The 23505-nt window shown below is 36.4% G+C and overlaps 2 protein-coding genes across 3 annotated transcripts in view; one reads left to right on the forward strand and one right to left on the reverse strand.

Moving 5' to 3' along the window:
• LOC126965728 (1-acyl-sn-glycerol-3-phosphate acyltransferase alpha-like) overlaps positions 1–10864 on the forward strand; it is a 32853-nt gene extending 21989 nt beyond the window's left edge. Inside the window, exons 5-6 of one of the 2 annotated variants that reach the window (XR_007729580.1) lie at positions 1986–7716; positions 7883–10864. Coding sequence is in view for 1 of the 2 variants with exons in the window: in XM_050809485.1 (XP_050665442.1) it covers positions 1986–2158 (173 nt within the window). In the remaining variant the exon portion in view is untranslated. Of the gene's footprint in view, positions 1–1985 lie in introns of both variants that reach the window. The other variant, XM_050809485.1, reaches the window with a different exon arrangement.
• Positions 10865–11412: 548 nt separating this feature from the next.
• The window catches only part of LOC126965731 (1-acyl-sn-glycerol-3-phosphate acyltransferase alpha-like), a 41713-nt gene continuing 29620 nt past the window's right edge, over positions 11413–23505 (reverse strand). Inside the window, exons 6-8 of the mRNA XM_050809487.1 lie at positions 17358–17523; positions 14824–14984; positions 11413–11642 (exon numbers count right to left, since the gene is read on the reverse strand). Coding sequence (XP_050665444.1) covers positions 14827–14984; positions 17358–17523 — 324 coding nt within the window. The 3' untranslated portion in view covers positions 11413–11642; positions 14824–14826. The remainder of the gene's footprint in view (positions 11643–14823; positions 14985–17357; positions 17524–23505) is intronic.

The raw sequence follows: 23505 nt of genomic DNA on the forward strand, positions 1-23505 counted from the left end.
GTCTTGTACCCATAGTACAGGCTATATGCCTAGTTTGGGGCAAGATAATTTGTGTAAAAGTGTGTCAATATATATATAAATTGTTAAGATTTGCAAGAGCGACATCTCAAGTCAATTTCCTAATATGTAATATATTGGGGTTGAGCAGGTTATGAACTGGAAAGTAGATCTTGTAGATGAAGCCACAACCTCTCAGGTTGAACAAAGCATACAAGATTTATCAACGATATGTCACTAGAACGGTTGGCTCAGCTGGAAGAGCGCTCGCACGGAACGCGAGTGGTCGCGGATTCGAGTCCCGCATCGTTCATAAATTTTGTTTTCAAATTTTATTTGTGTTATAACCGAAATGTTACAAGTTTAATATTACTTCTCCCTGTCATGTAATTCTGTAGTGACTAAGGTAAGATAAAGACAAAAAGCTTTAAATTTGGAATAACTTTTCTTCGCGGTTATAAATAACACAGAAAGAGTAGTAACCTTTGTGAACACTCACTTTCAACATAATGTCAAAAGGAAATCTATTTAGTAATTTATGATTTTCGCTCGTATATTGACCGCAATTGATAACGTCAGAACAACAATATGATATTTTAATAATATACATGATAAATGAATTTATGACGATACTACTGGGCATGGATATTTTAATACCAAGGTCTGTAGTACCGATCGGTCGCAGATCACAGCCCTGGTTCGATGCGTCAGTTACAGCAAAATCTGACTGCAAAAAAACAGGCGTATCGAACTTGGGTTGCGGCGCTGGGCTCAAAGGATCCGAACTGCAAAGTTCTGAAGAGGAAATATAACCGTGCCTCCAGATTTTGTCAATATCGGCGAGCAGCTTCCCAGTTACCCGACCGGAACACGCAAGTTCTGGTCGTTGTCGAATGCTGCTCTTGGTAACTTCAACAAGCTGTCCCTGCCGCCGCTGCACATGGGGAGTGACACCGTGGTTCAAACGGCAAAAGAGAAAGAGCTGATCTTCTGTGCACTCTTTTTGCCTCCAACTCGACTCTTGATAACAACGAATGGAATAATGAGGTTCCTTGTGCGGTGTTGTCAGGACGATAGATCATGGGTACCTTCAAAAATCGCGTACATCTTCCTTAAAGGCCGGCAACGCTCCTGTGATGTGCAAGAGAATCTGGGTGGCGGTGATCACTTAACGTACACTCGCTTGTCCTCCTTTTCCATAAAAAAAAAATTAAGCGCGTATATTGAGCTTTTGTGTGAATAACTTTAATTACGTACATACATAATGCCGCTCTGCATTAAGTTCACCAGTTCATTTCACAGGATGCCGGCTAGATTATGGCAACCACAACTGCGTAAGCAACTACTTCTTCCATGAAGCACTAATGTGTAAACGTTACTGTGTATCGGACTGAAGGGCGCCGTACATCATAAACATCTTATGTCTCAAGGTGACGAGCGCAATTGTAGTGTCTCTCAGAATTTTTCGGTTTTTCAATAATGCTGAGTGGCACTGCATTGTAAAGGGCAAGGCGTATCAATTACCATCGGCTGAACGTCCTGCTCGTCACCTCCCTTATTATCATAAAAAATTAAGTGTAAATACGAGAATAAACACACCTAGCTCAAAAATGACGCGCGAGATATTCTTAAAGACACACATAAATCAATCAATAGAAAATATTAATTATTCAATAAGATCATAAAATTACAGTTTTGAATGTATCTTTTTTTTTTATGGAATAGGAGGACAAACGAGCGTACGGGTCACCTGTTGTTAAGTGATCACCGCCGCCCACAATCAATTCAGTATCTACGTGAAAGTTATACATTTTACGCCAACATTAAAGTCATTTTAAATCAATATTTCTCAGTACAGTAGATGGGTAAAGGTATTATGTCGAACAAGCGAAATTTCAGTGTCGGATTTCAATGCAGAATGCAATTCGGATGCAAAACAGTCGACGAAGGCACTTCAAATGTAACAAAAACCGTGTTTATGGTTTCAGGTCATGCGATAATTCAATGCTTAGAGCCAATTCCCACGGCAGGACTAACAATGGACGATGTACCCGAGCTCATAACAAAGGTAAAAAACATAATGGAAATAGCATATAAGGAGTTATCAAAGGAAGTGTTAAGTGCATTACCCCCGGATTATCCTCTCGCAATCCAGGCCTAGATGAGTTCTTTGATCGGTAATATAGTAAATAAGTGTGTGTGTACTTATGTATGTATATTACACGCAAGAAGTTATACTTCTTTGGCCTGACAAAGCAAAAATCTTTAAAATTATTTATTCCTCGTGCTATTCTACGGTTGTAGAAAGAACAATATTGTAAAAATCTTGCATCGATGGCTTTGTCAATTAACTATGAAATGACGAATACGTCTGTACGGGATTGAACCCTTTGCCTATTCTAATAAAAAAAAATTACGAATGTCGCAAATGTCAGATAATTTTAGGAACCAACCCTGTTACTTTTGTATTAGAGTGATGCGCGCGCATCTTAAAATTTCACTCTCATCATTGTTCACAGTGCGACTAAAGAAGTATAACTTCAATCAATTTTCGACATCATTATTTCATTTGTATATACTCTGTATATTATTATAGTAATATAGGCTCAAGAAATTAGCTAGTAATTAAGTATTTAATGACTCGTGGAAATCGATATACCAGTGGTAATTTTACTATTTTTTAAGATATCTTGTTTGCTGCGATGTATTAGTGATATTTTGACGGTTTATCAGTATTTAGGCAGAAATAAATCCCATTTAACTCTATATCAACTTCCTGTTTGTTTACAAGTGATATAATTTATAGCATCCGATATGGCGATATGTTTATTAAAATATATCTAGGTTGACAGCTTTGTAAGACACATCAGCTTATAGCGGTGTTACTTTATATAAAATGCTACTATATTTTCGATTCGTTTTATATTTTGACGCCAAAAGATACTCTTTATTATTGAAATGAGTATTTGTGACAAAATAATTTCATTACAGAAATTAAATTTCAAAACAAAATTTATGAACGATGCGGGACTCGAAGTTGCTTTTTCGCGTTCCGTGCGAGCGCTGTTCCACTGAACCAACCGTACGAGTGACGTCTCGATGTCTTTTTCACATATGAAATAAGTGTGGTTGAGCGGGTTATTAATGAAAGTAGATCCTGTAGATGAAGCCACAACCTGAGAGTTGATGATTCAAGAATCAAGATATGTGAACCTTTACGACACTCGAATGGTTGGCTCAGTTGAAGAGCGCTCACACGGAACGCGAGAGGTCGCGGGTTCGAGTCCCGCATCGTTCATTATTTTTAGTTTCAAATTTAATTTGTGTATTTTATCCCAGAAGATAGGGTTATCACTTTAAGAAATAGCAAATTGTTTAAAATGATTTACACCAATCCTATTTTGTTTTGATTTGATTTGAATGCTGCTGTGATTGTTATATATTACTTACCTTAGTTTAAATTTACAATTTTACTTAGTTTTATTTTTGTTTTTTCAATATAACTTTAATCTTAAGTTTTTTTTTAATTTTAATTGTGTGATAGCGAATAAATACTCGCTTTGAATTCCAAATTATTATTTTGGTGATAGAAATAAGGCAAGTCATATAATATTAATTGTGATTTTAGAATATACTATATGTTTAGTTATGTATTAATCTTAGCTTATAAGTTCAGTTTTAGCTCAATTTTACTTAACCTATACAGATGTGAATTGAGCGACAAAAATATCATTTATACGTCTAGATTGACTGTTACAGCTGTGAAAACTTAGAAAAAAATTGAGGTTGACAGTTAACCTCTATTTTGAGCAATGCACGCACACTGACACAAAGTGGCACACATATCGCGAGTGTTAGATGTAGATTGTCACGCACACTAAAGTGACAAATCTGGCTCTATCTGGACGTATAAATTACCTAAGGCTGAAATATTATTATGCGGGTATTAGTTAAAAAAGGCCAGGATTGGTCGAAATTTTTAAGTCGTAATATTTTTATTTTTAATCATTTGACAAGTAGATTATAGTGTTTATATTAATCCACCTAAACAGCTTAACTGATTGTGAATTCGTTTTTTATTTGGACACACATGTAGGATTTCTTAGATGATTTTCGCTATCAAATTCAAATATTTTTATTCAAAATCACTTATTGAGCGTCAAAAACTACCACCGATTCAAAATAGACTGCCTCAGACCTGAGAAGAACGGAATATCTACAGTTGAACCCGATGGTTGCAATACCTGGATCCAGAGATTTTTACACAACTTTTTTGTAAGGCATATTTACCTCAAAAAACAATTAAATTATTATTTTACCAATGCACAGTATATACTAATGTGTATATATATACACATTGCTCTTTCCATTAAATCCATTAAATTTCACTTATAAGATATACACTGCACTAATTTTGCACAATACGTCAGGGTGTAGCATTTCGGTGACGCGATCTCACGAGATTTCACCCATACAAATAGTATATAGTAAGATATACTATATATTTTTATTATTTTAATTATTTATTTATAGTGCGCCAGTCAACAGCATGTTGGTGACGCGAACCCATAATATTTTCTCCTACCAAAAAGTGCCCAACACGGCTAAAGTAGTTTTCACTTCAAAAAACGCCAAAACAGGACCCCAATTCTGTAGCAGCGAAAATATATGACTTTTTTTGTTGGTCTAAATTAAATTGATGATTAAAATGGTCCGTTTCTTTCTTCGCTTTAAATAAAGTTGATACAATTAATGAAACCTTATCACGTACAAGTTTCCTAATAGGTTATTTGACGAATACAAATTAGTTGTTCTGATAAGTTCACCGTTCAAAGAATACTAATGCTAACAGTTAAATTACATTAATAACAGTTACGCAATTGCGGTGGTAGGTAAGTAAGTCCCGTCGATATCCCGAAAGATATATATAAATAAATTAAACCTCCCGAAATCAAATTTAGTACTACATACATCGAGTCCTTATGTAATGTCTATAAAAATATATAATAATCTGCCAAACAAAATTCGAAGCATAAATGATGAAAATGATTTTATTAAAACACTGAAAAACTTTTTATTAGAAAAATGTTACTATCCAGTAAATGATTTTTTAAACGAGCCAAACTAAAATAAATTAAAATATGGGTCTCCCTACTACGGTCTGCTGTTTAGACCAAATTGCGACACCCAAACTGGGTATCCATAATATACTGCCTTGTATAATAATTATAGTTAGACTATATTTATGGAATTGCAATAAATTGAAATAGAAATTGAAATAGGTTAACATTTTTGGTAGATACGTGTGACGTATTTATTGACGAAGATACAACCCTGAACTGATACGTAGCGCTGAGGTAATAAATAGGGTGTTAATGGCGGGAGGCGCGGGGATCCGGATTAATCCGGATATGTTTGGACTTTTACGGCCTTACAAATAAACTTGGTATAAAGTTATAACTGATGATAAACAAAGAAAATGCAAAATGTTTACAATATCGTTGACAACACTGTCAATACAATGATAATTCTGAAGTTTTCCGAATGACAAGCTGCCGTGCAAATAAACGCGGGAAACGTTATACGTCCGAACAAACCATTCGTAATCAAAATGTCTATTTGTAAAGATTTTACATATTCTTGGTTTATGCTTAGTTATAACTTTATGCCAATTTTATTTGTAAGACCGTTAGACTCTAGTCCGGGTTTTGTCCGGCTCCCTAACTTGTACTTTATATAAACTCGTATCAAATAAATATTTATCAGAAACTATATCTAAATTAAAAAACCCGCACTTTTATCGAAATGTCAGGCTTCTTGTCAGCACTTTCCAACTTAGTAAATGGTAACCCTACGCGGGGGTGACCTTGAAGGGGGGGAAGTACTGTACTCTGTTTCATCATATTATAATCTTTAACACTGGTAGATAATGCTAAAATGGTCTCTTGGTATTTTTGGCATGCCTTCGATTCCACAGAAAAGACTATTATTGAAACAAATATACTATTGATATTTATAAATACTATTTGGTAGGCATCCAAGCTATAAGACACGGACGTCAAAATCTAAAGTGTGACTAATTATTAGAGGTAAGAAACTTTGGAAAAAAAATTAAAATTAATTAATTTTTTATTAATCTGTGCGCTTTATTTACCCATCTCTGAAATCAGAAATCTATACTTCTTCCAGAAAAAAGTTGCTAACCCCTGTCGTATAGTGCAATATAAATGAACGCGACTCTAACCTGCGCTGTTGACATTTTCTCTCTCGAAACTACTTCACTTCTAGACTGACTTCATAGAACACTTTTATTGAAAATTTATTGAATAAGGCGTTACTTTGCGGAAATCCATCACTATTCAAGCGTTGTGAGTATTCTTGAGTGTTAATTTCGCCAATATTTGTTGCATTCACTGGATTGGAATGGGCAGGGCGTATCAATTACCTTCAGATGAACGTCCCGCTCGTGTCGCCCCTCATTATCATAAAAAAAGGAAGATTTATTATAAAGGTAATATAAAGTATTCTAAAATGGAACATCCTGTGTGAGGGTTGGGGCTAACCGCACGCGCTATAGAATGCACCCGTCACTCGTCAGTTCTAAACCGTTCGTTCCCAAACGCGGTTGTCGCGCACCCCTATCTCGACGAACTTTTCAAACTCATCTTTCACGGCAATCGAATTTAATTCAATTCAAGAACCGAGGAGCAAGGCTTCGAGAAGCTTCTAATATTTTTGAGGAGTAGTTTCTTCGAGCTGGACGTCATCAGGGTTGATTGAAGTCAAATATTGGATTAAACCTCAAGAAAACTTACAACATTTCATAGAATATCTCAATATATTTGTGGTTAATAATAATTGATGCTAATATAGGTACTTACCTACTACTGGTAGCTTGTTTTGGTTGTATTCTTGTCTTATTGTCGTAAGTCAAATTTACAATATAATTATTACTTTTTATATTTATCTAATAATTATATTGTAAACAATCCGTTGTAAATATTTTTGATGATATAAATAGTGTCATTTATTACTAATAGACTTTAAGGGTTATATTTCACTGGGACACCACGGTAGCGCAACCAGTCGCCGCTAACAAAAATATGTAAACAGCTCTATAGAGAGTTACGCAGCGGGTGTTCGTTTGGTTGAGCAACCATTTTGGTGGCGCGACCAGCTCGGACGCGTCATGATTCTGGTGTCTGTATGGTGTCTAGTTTGCTGGCTTACGGACACCACGGAGGCGCAACAAGTCGCCGCTACCAACAAAATGAAAACAGCTCTATAGAGAGTTACGTAGCTGGCGTCCGTTTGGTTGTGCAACATTTTAGTGGCGTGACCAGCACGGACGCGTCATGACTCTAGTGTCTAGTTTGCTGGCTTACGGACACCACGGAGGCGCAACCAGTCGCCGCTACCAACAAAATGTAAACAGCTCTATAGAGAGTTATGTAGCTGGCGTCCGTTTGGTTGTGCAACATTTTAGTGGCGTGACCAGCACGGACGCGTCATGACTCTGGTGTCTAGTTTGCTGGCTTATGGACACCACGGAGGCGCAACCGGTCGCCGCTACCAACAAAATGTAAACAGCTCTATAGAGAGTTACGTAGCTGGCGCCCGTTTGGTTGTGCAACATTTTAGTGGCGTGACCAGCACGGACGCGTCATGACTCTGGTGTCTGTATGGTGTCTAGTTTGCTGGCTTACGGACACCACGGAGGTGCAACCAGTCGCCACTACCAACAAAATGTAAACAGCTCTATAGAGAGTTACGTAGCTGGCGTCCGTTTGGTTGTGCAACATTTTAGTGGCGTGACCAGCACGGACGCGTCATGACTCTGGTGTCTGTATGGTGTCTAGTTTGCTGGCTTACGGACACCACGGAGGCACGACTGGTTGCACCACCGTGGGTTCGAGTCCTACATCATCCATAAAAAAAATTATGTTGTCTGAAATAAAATAGTTGCATAAACCAAAAATAAATTTAAATGATTGTAATTAGATTAATTCAGAATGTGAAGAGCTCACCAGTGACATAGTTGTATTGTATTTACAATGTATTAATTACCAATGATTTTATACAAATTATTTTATAGATTCTTTAACCAAACCAATTTATTATTGTTAATACGTTTTAGTCAAATTCCATAGGATGTAAATCTAAATGATAGAAACTCACATGCTATTTTTCTATTTTAACTAAATAGCCGATATAATATCCCGATAACTCACTTCCAAAGTGTAACAATTCTGGAATTCAGTAAGTTTGAGATAAGTATGAGAAATTGTTCCGAAAAAAAACCCACCAATACCAAAGAGAAACAAGTCGATAAGTTAAAAGGCATTTATTTTCCCGAAATTGATTCCTTTAGAATTGTTTTGATGTCATTTATAATATACTAGATACTACTACCGCTTCGGAAATAAATGGCGCTCTGAGAGAGAAGAAGCGGCTTGTTACTTCTAACATTTCTTAATAAGTCTTAAGATATTTTCGTTTCATACAGTAAAAACTCGAGTTATGTTCGTTTGGAACCCTTTTCTGAATTGTTAATCTTTGGAACTAAGTTACCGATATTATGTGGTCACTCTTTATAGGGACGGACCCTATTTCGGAAAGCGTCTTAATACCCACATAATCCATAGTTTTCTGGTAAGCGTTGTGAAAACCGCGACGAAAGACGCCCTCTGTGTTACGGACAAGTAAACGGACGGTAAATAACGACTATATTTCATTATATGTTGTAAAGTACTAAGTTGAAAAGGCTGACATCCATAAATTACGTCACACGATTGTCATGATTTCTTGACCCCTCCCCCGTCTCTTTGTCACAGCTGGTGACGAAACTTATGGATGGATGGCTTCTTATAAATGTTACCGGCCAAGTCCGATTTTAAGACAATCTAGTTCATTTTAATCGCGTTTGCCCCCCGGTAACATGCTATATTGTACCCCTACTTATATTATAAATGTGAATGTAAGTTTGTTTGTTACACTTTCACGCCTAAACCACTGAAAAGAGCTTGGGAAAGGTCATAGGCTAACTTTTATCGCGAATAAAAGGATTGGCGGGGTTGAAATAGGGGGTGGTAGTTTGTATGAAAGTTCGTCATTATCGAAGATAACTCTATGATATTTTGTATTTAGGCACTTAATAAGATATAAATAAATATTTGTTCTAGCGTTCTTAAAATTTAGACCGGTGGGGGGATGAAAAAGGGGGATAATAGTTCTATAGTTGGTAGCTTATAAAATGTATTAACCACGGCAGTTTGTAGTGTATTATTTGCAAAGTGAGTATATTAAAAAAAATTGCTACCCAAAGTAACTATGGCACGCGCACGAAGTGTGGGTAAAATATATAGCGGATTGTATAGTTAAGGCAACTCAGTGGTAGCAAGTTAAAAAGCATATCTAATATCGATGTTTTCTATACCAATAGGAATAAGATTTCCATAAGTAAGACATATTTGTCCATGTATTTATAACATTGTCAAGTCCAACATCTCTTAATGCCAACTTCGCAAACACTATATCAATTTAATTTGATTGTCAAGATTTTTGAACACAATTAATTAGGTTTAATAAATCAGTACTTAAAAATAATTGGTGAAGTTTTTGAAGAATTAAAAGAAACATTAAAAAATAATTTAATTAACAGCATAGACAATGTGTAGATTACAATAAAAAATATATTTACAATTCCATAGCGGGTGGGAGTCTGTGATTGGTTCAATCTTTTGTTCGACGCGTGTGAACCCTTCCTATGAGAAGTACATCTAACTATTTGGGATCGTCGTTAAAAATGATAATAAATTCTATTAAAAATATACAGTAAAGATGCTTACTGCTTTCTTTAAAACATGCTTTATATAGATCTAATTTAGACTTTATATCTTACATATTTTAGAAAAAATATCACCATTACCTAGATTTACCAGTAATACCAAATAAATAAATATGAATATGGGAGGCTGCCAAGGACAGGATGCCGGCTAGATTACGGGAACCACAACGGTTTTTTTTCTGCCGTGAGTCAGTAATGTGTAGGCATTATTTTGTTTCGGTCTGAACGGCGCTGTAGCTAGTAAAATTACTGGGCAAATGAGACTTAACATCTTATGTCTCAAGGTGACGACCGCAATTGTAGTGCCGCTCAGAATATTTGGTTTTTTTAAGAATCCTGAGCGGCACTGCATTGTAATGGCAGAGCGTATCAATTCCCACCAACTGAACGTCCTTCTCATCCAGTCCCTTATTGCCATAAAAAAAGAATAGCTTTGGCAGATTTTTTATACAAAGATAGCGATCAGGAATAGATACTGATTTTTTATTAAAAATTACACAAAAGTTGTTATGAAAAATAGCCCAGGGGCGGACTTTCCAAGTATAAGGTGACCTCCAAATATTTGTGGCCATGTTTATGTGTAGACTAATGTAGATATTAAAATATAATTTAATAATATTATAATTATGGCAATGTAACGCTGTTATCGCGTGCGACAACTTAACCAGATAAACTCTTTAGGGATTTTCGTGGTGTTTAAATCTATAACTTTTATTGTATGCTTTGTTTTGGCACGATAATCGTTGGCATTTTGCGAAGTTGGCATTATGTGAATAAAGGAAAAATATTAATATATATTGTGTGAGAAATATATAAATATAAGTTACCTTAAACTTTCGAAAACTTTTTATTGAACTGTTTTTATTACTTACTCTTGGTGGATATTTACGTGTATTTTTACATATAGTTCGTGTAAAATTTATTGTGATATAATTAATATAAACTATGTAATTATTGTAATATTTTTCTAAAGCTTTATGTTTTCAATATATCAAGCTAATAAAATGTATTCTGATAAAATGTTTGTCTTTATTTAAAAAAAATGTATGCGTACAAAGTCCATATATCAGAAGTGAAACCTGCATTGTGCATGAACCTCTAAACTGCATATGAAGTCCTGGTACATGTTGCTAGGATTACACATGATTTCATCCGCTATGAAAGACATTATTATCACCGCTACCTTATTTATGTTCTCCTGCTATCTATGTAGTAATACGTCGTGCGCATGACGTCAGAATATATTTTTATTTTGATATATATTACATACATATATATTATTATTTGAATGTATTTTTTATTAGTTGATATTTCTTTTAAATAACAAGTAGACAGCTCCAAAAAACTGCCTAAAAAACGGCTAGCGCGGCTTTTTGGTCGTAGACGCCCCTTAAGGTATACTCGCGTCATACATAAGACGATCTCTTCTTCAACTATGATCGCCTGGTACCAAAACACAATAATGCTTCCTATCTAATTTTCTCCACGTTACATCTTATAAATTTATGTGTCTGTCTCTTTTTACTGTTACTTTGCTAAAGAAGTTTACACTTTAATAAAAAAACACATTTTAGTAAATAATTTATTCAATGTATAAATTTATACATTTATTCATATATGTATAAGTATAATATATATTTGAAAATTATCACAGCCCCATTTACTTTAGATTTTTTTAATGTTATGTTAATTATGTTACACCTACGCCATAATTCAATAAAATATGACGTTCAATAGACTTGCATACAGTCACTATGCGCACGTGCCCACAGTTCTAGTATAGGTAACCATCGAATACCTGAAAAGATTAACCAAATATTAGAAAGACGCCACAGAATAAAAATCACCTTCTTTGGTACATCAGGTGTGAAAAACATTTCTAATATATTTATTGATATACACAAAATTTTATATTATTAAGACTGGATTTAGTAATCGACCGATGGTTAGCGCTGACGTCGGTCAAGGTAGCTATGACAATGAAAACATAGAAATTTGGGTGGTTGCAGAGTAACGGGATCACCCGAATTTCCATATCCGATTATTGTAAAAAAGAAAAGAATTATTAGTGTTGAGACGGAAACAAAATTTTTGTTTATATTTGATCATTGACTTTGTTGTCCTATCACTGCACATATTACTATTAGAAATTATAAAATTTAAAGAGACTAAAATATCACCTTATAGGGATAAAATAATTGTATTAAATCTTTTCAAACTATTCTCAACCAGCCTCTTTACAAAGTCCCATACGTCTAAACCAGTTTTCGTAACACTTTTTCCAATTTGCCGCAGACACTTGCCGGTCTTCTCGAACGCTGCTAACAGCGTTCCGGCGACGAGAACTGAATCTCTTTCAGTTATTTTTTTATTTTAGGAAATAAAAAGAAATCGTACGGTGCTAGATCAGGACTATAAGGAGGGTGACTTGACTTTGACCGGTGAGGTGTTCAGGAAGTCCCTTGTTTTGAGCGTCGAGTGTGCGGTTGCGGGAAAACGTCGACGGGAGAAACTTGTGTCTTCTATCGAGTCCTCTCTCGAGAAGGTCACGTAATGGGAAGTTGAACCTTGTCCAATTTAACCCCCAGAAAACTCAAGTTTGCGCGTTTACCATTAAAAAAAACCCCATTTGCTGTATCACCGCTCTTCGACAACACATCCCTTAATACCTCGCCTAGTATCGGAATACTGGGTCTCGAAATTTCGAGCGATTGCCAATTCCGTGGCCATCTGGAGGGCAAAGCCAAATTGGCTTCGAAGAAACTGGGCGTCATAAATAGAGCACGGAAATACTTCAAGCCAGCCCACATTTTAGCGCTCTACAAACCGCAGGTCCGGCCACACATGGAGTATTGCTGTCATCTCTGGTCTGGCACACCCCAATATCAGCTCGATCCATTTGACCGCGTGCAATGCAGAGCAGCTCGAATTGTCGGGGAACGGCTTGCGCTCTGTGAACGGCTGGATCACTAGGCGTTGCGTAGAGACGTCGCTTCATTGTGTGTCTTCTACCGCATTTATCACGGGGAGTGTTCCGAAAAGCTGTTTAGCCTGATTCCTGCCGCCGAATTCCACCTTCAAACGACACGCCACAAGTTAGGATATCATCCCCACCATCTGGATGTGTGGCGGTTCTCCACAGTGCGGTTTTCAAGGAGCTTTCTTCCTCGTACTACGAAGCTGTGGAATGAGCTTGTGCGGTGTTTCCGGGACGATACGACATGGGTACCTTCAAAAAAAGTGCGTACACCTTTCTTAAAGGCCGGCAACGCTCTTGTGATTCCTCTGGTGTTGCAAGAGAATGTGGGAGGCCGTGATCACTTAACACCAGGTGACCCGTATGCTCGTTTGTCCTCCTGTTCCATAAAAAAAAGAATAAGCCCGCGGAGCCCGGTATTGGGTCGCTTGTCGCTCATAGCAGTAAAATCTTCAGTTTGTTTGTACCCTTCGGCGTTAACACAGCTTTGATTTCGTAATGTAATCGACACTAGGATACCCCGTAACTCGTCGACTGACGCTTTGTTTCGGGATCGTATTGATAAATCCATGATTCGTCACCTGTCACAATGTCGTAAACAAATTTATAAAGTGGTAATTTTGCGTGACGTGACATTAGTCTTTCTGAATTGTATGCCAAGTGCTTTTCTTTAATTGAAAATATGTTTTTTCCATGTCAGTCTTCTGTCCATGGGTATACCCAACTATCGCACTTCCTCGCACTGAGGTATTTGAATACTATTCAATTTGACTGGAGGACATGACCTTGACCATGACCATGTCTAAGTGTGAAAGTCATATGAGCAGAATTGGACCCAGTCGCGCTGCCATACAGATATCTCATTAAGACTTCAACGAAGTATATGCTGCAACGCAGCATATTGATGCAATTTCCAAATCTTCATGATTAACTTACATCAATGTATCATCCGCGAAGCCCACGAGCACATTTTTTCTAATGGTAGCTCAAACGGTATATAAAATAGGTATAAGACTGGACCCATAATACTTCCTTGAGGGACTCCCTCCTTAATGTCACATAACTCAGATTTTTTCTCACCTAGCTTAATGTAAAATAGACGTCGGGTAATATCTTAACCGACGTCTATTTTACATATCGTATTTGAAAAATAGATAGTAGTTTCCTTGTAGGATTTTCAATATCTTGAATAGTAGGCGTTGGTGCCCAAACTCCGTCAAAACTTGCTAAATATCGAGAAAGGCTGCCGAGCAGTACTTTTTCTGTTCAAAGGCGGTATTGATCTCATTGACTAGTCGATGAACTTCGTTAACGGTTCCATAAGCCTCACGAAATCCAAATTGGTGCGAAGGGGTTATATTTAATTTCTGTTAGAAGTCTTTTCATAGTTCCCAGCAGTTTAAAAGCTTATAGGCAGTCTAGACTTATGGGGCGATATAAAGTAACTTTATCCGGTTCCTTTCCAGGCTTAAGGAAGAGATTTAAGAAAATTATTTTATCCATATAAGCCAATCACCAACATAGTCGAAATGATTGCGAAACTGAAGTGAAAGTGGGCAGGGCACATAGTTCGACGGACAGATGGCCGGTGGGGCAGTAAAGTACGATTCATCCGAGTCCGAAATGGCGATCACGTACCGGAAGAGGCAGTGTTGGTAGGCCCCACACAAGATGGACCGACGATGGTCAAGATCGCCGGAATACGTTGTATGACCGATCGTCGTGGAAATCTTTGGGGGAGGCCTTTGTCGAGCAGTGGACGTCATCTGGGTGTTGCTGATGATCCATATTAGTCATTTTATAATTTTTAGTTTCCAAGTGCCCCACGTACGAATATAATTATATTTACAGAGACTCGGTTCTTCAGTCAAAGAATTAGAACAGTTTTGCAGGGTTTAGTTATGGGTGAATTTAAATTCTTATTTTTCTTAATTTTTACTAGTACAGCGCGAATCGTAATGACTACCGGAATATCTATAGATTTACGGATGTATAAACTTACGAGTTAGTTCTCCTTGCACACCGGATAAGGGCGGGTTTCAGCCGATGTCCTCGTGAACACTTCTTGCATTTTGCTCTGTGTTGTTTCAACCAACGACGTGATGTTGTCCTTGTCTACGCCATCGGTACTGATTGACGGCAATATCGTTATTATTATATCACCTGGAAGTTAATTCAGTATCAATTAATTATAGATCTTGATTAAATATAGATATTAGTCGTGGGTTGTCTGCGGAAATATGTAGAACTTAATCGTAATGGGTCCACAGTCGACCTAGCCAGACATTGATTTATTTAGAAATTCCCCCTACTAATACAACAGCAATAACATTCATATGGTAAATGATGCCTCAGTTATAAGCGAAAATAACACGCTATTTAACTAAAATAAGCCACAAAATATAATAAGAATTATAACATATATATATATAGAATATAATATAAATTAACACAAAAATAGATCGAAGTCAAGTCTCTTGAAAGAACCGTCTTTTTTTAATTAAAATAAATTGCGATCACATATATCAACTCCATCGTCATGTCTGTTATATTCTCTGGTAATTCTATTCAAGGGAGAATAATAACCTGAATTAGATGCACAGTTACAGTAAGAAATTACAATATGTCTTACAGGGCTGACCGTGACTTTACACATAGATCCGATTTAATCAAAGTAGTTATCGTATTACAGCTGTTCTTGAATCTCTATTAAGTCTATCTAGAAATTTTAATCCTGAATCTACGTAAAAAGTAGAGCTGGTGAGAAGAACACACAAGAAACTCAACGGCTACTCTTTTATGTGTACCTATTATTGTTTTAACTATTAATTTTTTGCTCCATTTTTCCTTCCCTCTTATTATAATTATATATATTATCATTTTAAACAAAGGAAAAGGAGGACAAACGGGAGTACGGGTCACCTGGTGTTAGGTGATCACCGCCGCCCAAATTCTCTTGCAACACCAGAGGAATCACTGGAGCGCTGGCGACCTGTTACAAAAGTGTTCGCGCTTTTTTTAACGGTACCCATGTTGTACCCCGGAAACACCGCACAAGGGCTCATTGCACAGCTTTGTTGTACGTGGAAGAAAGTTCCTTGAAAACCGTACTGTGGAGGAACGCCGCATATCCAAATGGTAGGGATGATATACTAATTTGTAGCGTGTCGTGCGAAGATGGAATTCGGCGGCAGGAATCAGGTGAAACAGCTCTACGGATCACTCCCCGTGATAAATGCAGTAGAAGACTCAAGACACACAATGAAGCCGTTCACAGAGCGCTGGCTCCCCAATTCAAGCAGCTCTGCGTTGCACGCGGTCAAATAGAGCTGATACTGGAGTACGCCAGACCAGAGATAACTACCTACGGAAGTTTTCACATCAATAACTCAATCTATGTATTCAAAAACACCGCGCTTGTTGTTTAAAGGCGGTTTAAAACATCGATATAATTTTTGGTATCAATGTTTCGTCCGCTTTTTAATGGTTAGAGTGTTTAATAAAAGGACTAGCTATTCAGAACATATATACACAGTAGTGTGTCGTACCCGAGTTTACACATTAATAAAACATTCCTTTTTAATGCTTATCTACCAGTTAGTTCCACGAGAGCGAAATCGAAACTCACCTGTCAAACTATCGAACTTAAGGCGATACTAAATGCCGGCGACCTTGGGCAATATGAGTTCAAGGATCCTAGGTAACAAAGCCAATATTTAAAAAAAACTCTTGGGTCGTAAATGTAACATTTTAACAGGCGCAAACTGCTTAATTGCTTACAATCCTCATTATTGATTACTAATCTGAATAAATGTACCTACATTAAAAAGTAAAATCTATAAGAACAACTTTTATGATAGTAGTATACTAAGCAAATGCATGATGCCGAGAAAACACTTGTTTATTGCAAAGAAAACTGGAAGTTATAATAGCTCTGGAGTGCTAACTTTACCCAACAATAAGCATTAGCAACCTAGAAGTAAGACTTAAGGGTATGTGTAACAGGATAAAGTAGTGTTCATAGCTCTAAATCCTATATTTTCACCACAAAACTTGTCTAAAAACACCTTGTTTGCATGTTTTCTGTTTACCCTTCGCCTTAAACAAAAATAGTGATTTCTTTTATGGAACGGAAATGGGGCAAACGAGAATATACGGTACCGGGTCACCGTGGTGAGAGTTAACGGTTTTAAAAAAAGGTAAGTTAGAACATGTAGAAATCCATAAAGTTCTCTATGCACTTAAGCGGTAAGAGGTTCGAATTTTTCTTTGGTTTCCGAGCTTTGATATTAATAAATTAAGGCGTTATTTTCCAGAAATCTATAATCATCCTAATGTTGGGAGTTATATTGAATGTAAATTCCGCAAATTTTCGTTTCGCCTCTAGACAAGGCTCCTCAGGAGATGTGGACTCGTCAAAGTCTGGCACGAGACAGAAAGCGGAATTTAAACTCAATAAAAACTTTTGAATAAGCTAGTATAAGATATTGTCAACCAAAGGCGGTTGTCTCACATAAAAATAGGTAATTTATTTACCTGAACCAAATCTGCGCCTTTTCGCGTCAAGAAAGTGGTACTTCGAGATCACGACGGGTTGGATCGGAGCACCGGCGTCAATGGCCACGTGGAAAGCGCCTTTTCTGAATGGCAGCAGTTTATCGCCGGAATGTCTGGTTCCCTCGGGAAACAGAAGTAGTTTTCGCTGAGACATAATAGTTAAATCATAAAATTTTGTAAGACTCATAAATTGAAATAGACATCTATCAACAACAAAAATATTTTTCACGAAATATTTACAAAAGGAGTGAAAATTTGGAAGAGTATACATTTAAAGGAAGTTGGGCGAGCAATTTCAAGGGGTATGACAGTAGATTAAAATATAGAAGAAAAAGTGAATTGTTGCTGTACTAAAGTGCAGAGCCATTTGGGAAGGTATAAATTAAGTATATTCTAAGTTTATCGTCAGTTCACAATTGAATTTTGAATAAGAACAGTATTTGCACAATACAGTAATAGTACAGTACTTTAACTGCGCCCAAATCGACGCACGCACACATACACACGATTTACACGGCTGCTAAGCATTCTTGGGGAGACAATACTATTGAGTGCCACGACGTACGCCGTTGAGACTGGCCACTGTCCGAGTTAAATTAGCTTCGCCACGCCGTTCGCGTCATAATTTTTTTGTATGTACCAACCCTAGCGCTCCGCCCAGACGTAAGTATAAAAGAGACCGCTGAGTTACGCTACTGTTCAAATTCAAATATTTTATTCAAAATAGCATCTGATATTACTTATTGAAAGTCAAAAACTACCACCCAAAAGTATGCCTCAGATCTGAGAAGAATGGGCCCAAGAAACTCAGCGGGCTTCTTTTTTTTTAAATAAAATATGGTGACAAAGTAATATCGTACAATTAAACTTATTATATAATAGCCTTAGGGCGGTCGCTCCATTTCCAATCTGTGGTATCATTAAGAAAGTCATTTATGTTATAGTAACCTTTACCACACAAATGTTTTTTAACAATTCTTTTGAATATCGAAATATATTTGTTTTGAACATTTTTTGGGATCTCTTTGGAAAAGCTTAAATTACTACACAACGAAACAGCATTATATACCAAAAATAATGCTGCAAATTCAAGAAGACGTTAATCAGGGTTGAAAGCGCATGATTCTCACTTCTTCTCTTTCTCTTGACTTTGGAGATCCTTACACACTACAGCCTTACAAAAAAATACCAGAATTTAGACAAAGAAACTGTGCGAGAGAGAGAAACATCTCCAACGTAGATACAGCAAGTTAGAAAAGGAAAGCGAATCTATTGTTACTGTAACCAATTTATTATTGACAAGTCGTTTATAGTCAGCCACGCTTGGCACTAGCTCCCTTGTATTTTGAATATTAAACTAGCTAACTAAATAAAAAATGATCAATCATTATCGGGTTGTATATACGCTAGTATATTTACAGTGGGAGGCTCCTTTGCACAGGATGCCGGCTAGATTATGGGTACCACAACGGCGCCTATTTCTGCCGTGATGCAGTAGAATTAATGTGTTTCGGTCTGAACGGCGCCGTAGCTAGTGATATTACTGGGAAAATGAGACTTAACATCGTATGTCTCAAGGTGACGAGCGCAATAATTGTGGTGCCGCACAGAATTTTTGGGTTTTTCAAGAATCCTGAGCGGCACTGAAAAGGTGAACTTCTTGATCGTCTCGTCCCATATGTTCATAAAAAAAAGTCCATGAAACCCACACTGTTTCTCTGTCATTCGCCTTCGTTCGTTATATGTGGACCCGGCATAATACAATTCAAAAATATTAGTTTGCTTATCAGAATGTTTGTACTTCGTTTCCACAAATATGCTGTTGTTCTGTTTGCTCACTTTCTATTATATATAGATAAGAAATATTTAAGTTATTCCAAAGATAAAAACACACCAATGTAGCAATGTGCTAGTAATAATTTATCTTCATTAAAGTAAAATATAAGTTTACCCATTCATCTATAGACGACCTGTATAGCCGAGTGGTTAGCGATCCTACTAACTACTAAGCTAGAGGTCCCGGGTTCGAATCCCGGTAGGTGCAAGCATTTTTATGATGAATATGGATGTTTGTTTCCGAGTCATGTATTTATGTATGTTTATATGTATTTATATATGTTTAAGTAAGTATATTGCATTAAATATATCGTTGTCTTGTAACCCATAACACAGGCTATATATGCTTAACTTGGGGCAAGATAATTTGTGTAAAAAGTGTGTCAATATTATTATTATTATTTATCTATATAGTAATACTATAACAAATGAAGAGCGGGTTATTTGTAATAATAATAATTACTTGTAAGACGCAGCGTTCGGAGAAGGTGTAACTGTATGATATGTTGGTGATTACATAACTTATTTATATTCGCAATATAAAAAATTGCAAAGCGACTGAGATGAGCGTGCGTGAGGTATATTAAATAACCTAATTGTCTTCACATCGTGACTGGAGTTATTCAATTGTTGAACAAGATTTTTAAGCAAATAAAACTGAAAAAAAAAATTTTAACGATGCGGGACTCGAACCCACGACCTCTCGCGTTCCGTGCGAGCACTCTTACCAACTGAGCCAACCGTACGAGTGACGTACCGTTTATAAAATCTTGTATGCTTTGTGTTTGTGTGCGTGAATTGATCGAAATTGAGGTTAGTTCTAGGTTTTCACAACTGTCTTAGTCTATCTAACAATCTAAGGTGCTGTATATATCTTACTAGCTGACCCGGCAAACGTTGTTTTGCCATATAAAGTATAATTCACGCGATAGTTTTATAAGTAATAAAATATTGCCTATATTATAGCCTGTACATCATTTTGTTCTATTGTCAATAGTTTTTGCAGCGCACGCAAAAATAGATTTTCGATTTTACACCTTGTGTTACAAAATAGCAATTTAAAAAAAATAACATAAACATAGCCTATAGCCTTCCTCGATAAATGGACTACCTAACACTGAAAGAATCATTCAAATCGGACCAGTAGTACCAGAGATTAGCGCGTTCAAACAAACAAACAAACACTGCAGCTTTATAATATTAGTATAGATAAGTGAAATTCAATGGATTTAGTGAAAAGTCGAATGTGTACCTATATATTGTGCATTGTTGAAATAGTGTTTTTTTATTAATATATTATTGAAAACAAGTTTTAAGTATAATTTGAAATTAATAATGTAATTGTTCTCAAACATTATGAAATTCCAAATTCTACTACTAAAAGTTCTAAGTTTTAACTTCTATCGGTTGTCTCTGTAACTACCAATTATTTTTTATGTTAAGTCAGTGTTTTTTAGTTTTTTAAACTAAATTTTTTGGTCTTTAAGTACCAAAATAGCATCTAAAGTATATGTTTTACTCTGATGTCCTAGTACAGACATACGGCCAAATAAATAAATTGACATAAAGTTATACCTGAGCATAATAGTATTTTGATTAACGCCTGTGTTATATATTTAAATAAAACAGGGCACGAGCCCCCTTTAAACGGGCTCTGAAAAGGTCACGAAACGTCTGGTTAGCTAAAATAAGAGTAAAAATGTAACTTTTACACAAAAACGAATGTAAAAACATAGTTACAATTACACGCATACATTTTAATACTTAAAAAGTGTTTAATTTAAACATGAGAATAATAGTCCGGTCAATTTAGACCAAAAAATGAGAGTGAAGTTACATAAAGTCCCAACAAGCTGAAAATCTGTGAAATTGTTCAAAACATAATTATAAACAATGTTTAAAAGTTCCCCATCATTCCCGTGTATGGAAAAAATCTTATTCAAGGTCAAAGGTCAAAAAAAATGAGTTATTCGCGATTTTCAGCAAAACGGTAAGTTTTATCATAAAAGTATCTCAGACAAAAATTGTAGATCATAAAATTATCTATAAAAAATGCAATACTTTTTTTCCTACGAGCTACCGTTTCTGAGATATAACGATTCAAAAAGTTATAAAAGTTGTTATCGTCATAATATGCACACGTTTCCACGCCACCTATGAGGTAGTGTACTTAGCGCGTTTTTTATAACTTCGAATGTCTAAATTAACCGGACTATAATATGCAAAATGTTTACAATTAGTAGACTTTTTATTTGCAAGACATTGCTTGTCATTCGGAAAACTACAGAATTATCATTGTATTGACAGTGTTGTCAGCGATATAGTCAACAAATTGCATATTCTTGGTTTATTCTCAAGTATAACCTTATACCAAGTTTGTTTGTTAGGCCGATAGAGATATCACGTCAGCCTAGTTACAATTTGTTTGTAAACTACATGCATATAAATCACTCTTCTATATTTTATGCTTATAGTCAAGAAAATATACCATTGTAATAAATAATATGTATGTAGTAATTTAATTGAATATTTAATATCTATTGTCGTAATCGTGAGTGTTGTAATTAGGTCGTCTGTTTGAACAAACAATACAGTGCTCTTATTGCTTATGCATTCAAAATTTAAGGCGGGGTCACATATAACGAACGACGGAAGAGTAACAATAATTAAAATTCCGTAAAACGATCACACACGAGCATCACCTTGGTAAATCGATAAAACGATCGATAATGATGTCATCAATTGTTTTCTAATAATAATACTAAAAGTTTAAAGTTCTCACTTCTGTCGGGAGTCTCTAGAAATACCAATTTTTTCCACCATGTATCGTCGGGCCGGTTTTTTAGTCTTAAAAAAGACGGGAAATCTCTGCTGCCCATGTATCGTATTACCTTTGAGGCCTTGTCCACATACAGCGAACAAAAGCCAGCGAATGGTGTCCCTTCTCTGTCACTCGCCTCCCACACACCATAGACTTACTTAGTTGTTTGTCCGCGATTAACTCTTTAACTACTGAACCGATTTTAATAAAATTTTGCACATTGTTTGATCCAACTTGAGAGTTAGGACAGTTTTAATTTCTATTTTTTCATGAACAATTCTATCAAATAATTTCGAAACGCAAAAATTAACAGTTCTCTGTGATATTATTACATAACAAGAATTGATTAAACTTCTACAAATTTCATAATTAGCAAAAAAAGATTTGAAATTTTGATATGAATTTTGTTTTATTTATAATGCTAATATTTTTATATTATGTTTTATGAAAAAGGCGGATTCCTCCATATAATAAAACGCTTATCGGAAGTATTAAGCTTAGTTAAATCAAGTTTTAAGACTATCGAACGATCGATAAAATTCATTGTTAATCATCGTTTGTTAAACTCCGATAACTAGAACGCGTGTATCGCATTCAATGAAGTAATTTTGCAGAAAAAAAAGGTGATCATACACACACTGTTTCTATTTCGTTTTATCTTTCTACCGACGTCATTCGGTATATGTGAATGCGGCTTCATAAAAGAGGTAAGCAATGGAAGCTACCGAAGAAAGGGCGGTCCATAATTTGGTAATGAGTTAAGAATGAAAGTTGGGCAATATTCAAAGCATGTATGACTTGCATTACAATGATCCTTTAAGGCCGGCAATGCTCCTGTGCTTCCTATGGTGTTGCAAGAGAATGTGAGCGGCGGCAATCACTTAACACCAGGTGACCCGTACGCTTCTTTGTCCTCCTTTTGAATAAAAAAATTATGTCATTTGGAAATGAATTCATTCCAAACAGCACGTTAATTCATTAGAAGACAAAAAATTCGGAGCGACATCTCAAGAAAACCACAATACATACCAACAGCAGCATATACTGGTTCTGGTTCAATTCAACTGCTTAAAGATGGTTACTGAGAATCTTTTGCCCTGTACTTTCCCAGGGGCATAAAAAGAATAGGGGAGTCCCAGGCCCATGGGTGTCGTAAGAGGCGACTAAGGGCTTTTTAGAAGTGGGAGAGTCACGCAGCCGTCTTTTGACGTCAACAATCGGGAACAATCGTCAACAATAGAATATCGGCGTGAAGTAGCAGCCTAGTGCCGCTATGTTTTGTATAGGGTAGTGTCGAGGACCGGAGGCCATTTCCCCCCCCCCCCCTTCCCCAACAAAGATTATGAAAGCGGTCCCTAAAGAGATAGTACCCCAGGAGGGTACCGGCTCTACCAGAGTCGGAGAATCCCTCCCCGAGCAGTCTAGCTCGGGCTGCCCTTCGTATTCTGGGGAGGGCACAGTACCGCGCAT

The sequence above is a fragment of the Leptidea sinapis genome, chromosome 8, assembly GCF_905404315.1.
Source record: "Leptidea sinapis chromosome 8, ilLepSina1.1, whole genome shotgun sequence".
Lineage (NCBI taxonomy): Eukaryota > Metazoa > Arthropoda > Insecta > Lepidoptera > Pieridae > Leptidea > Leptidea sinapis.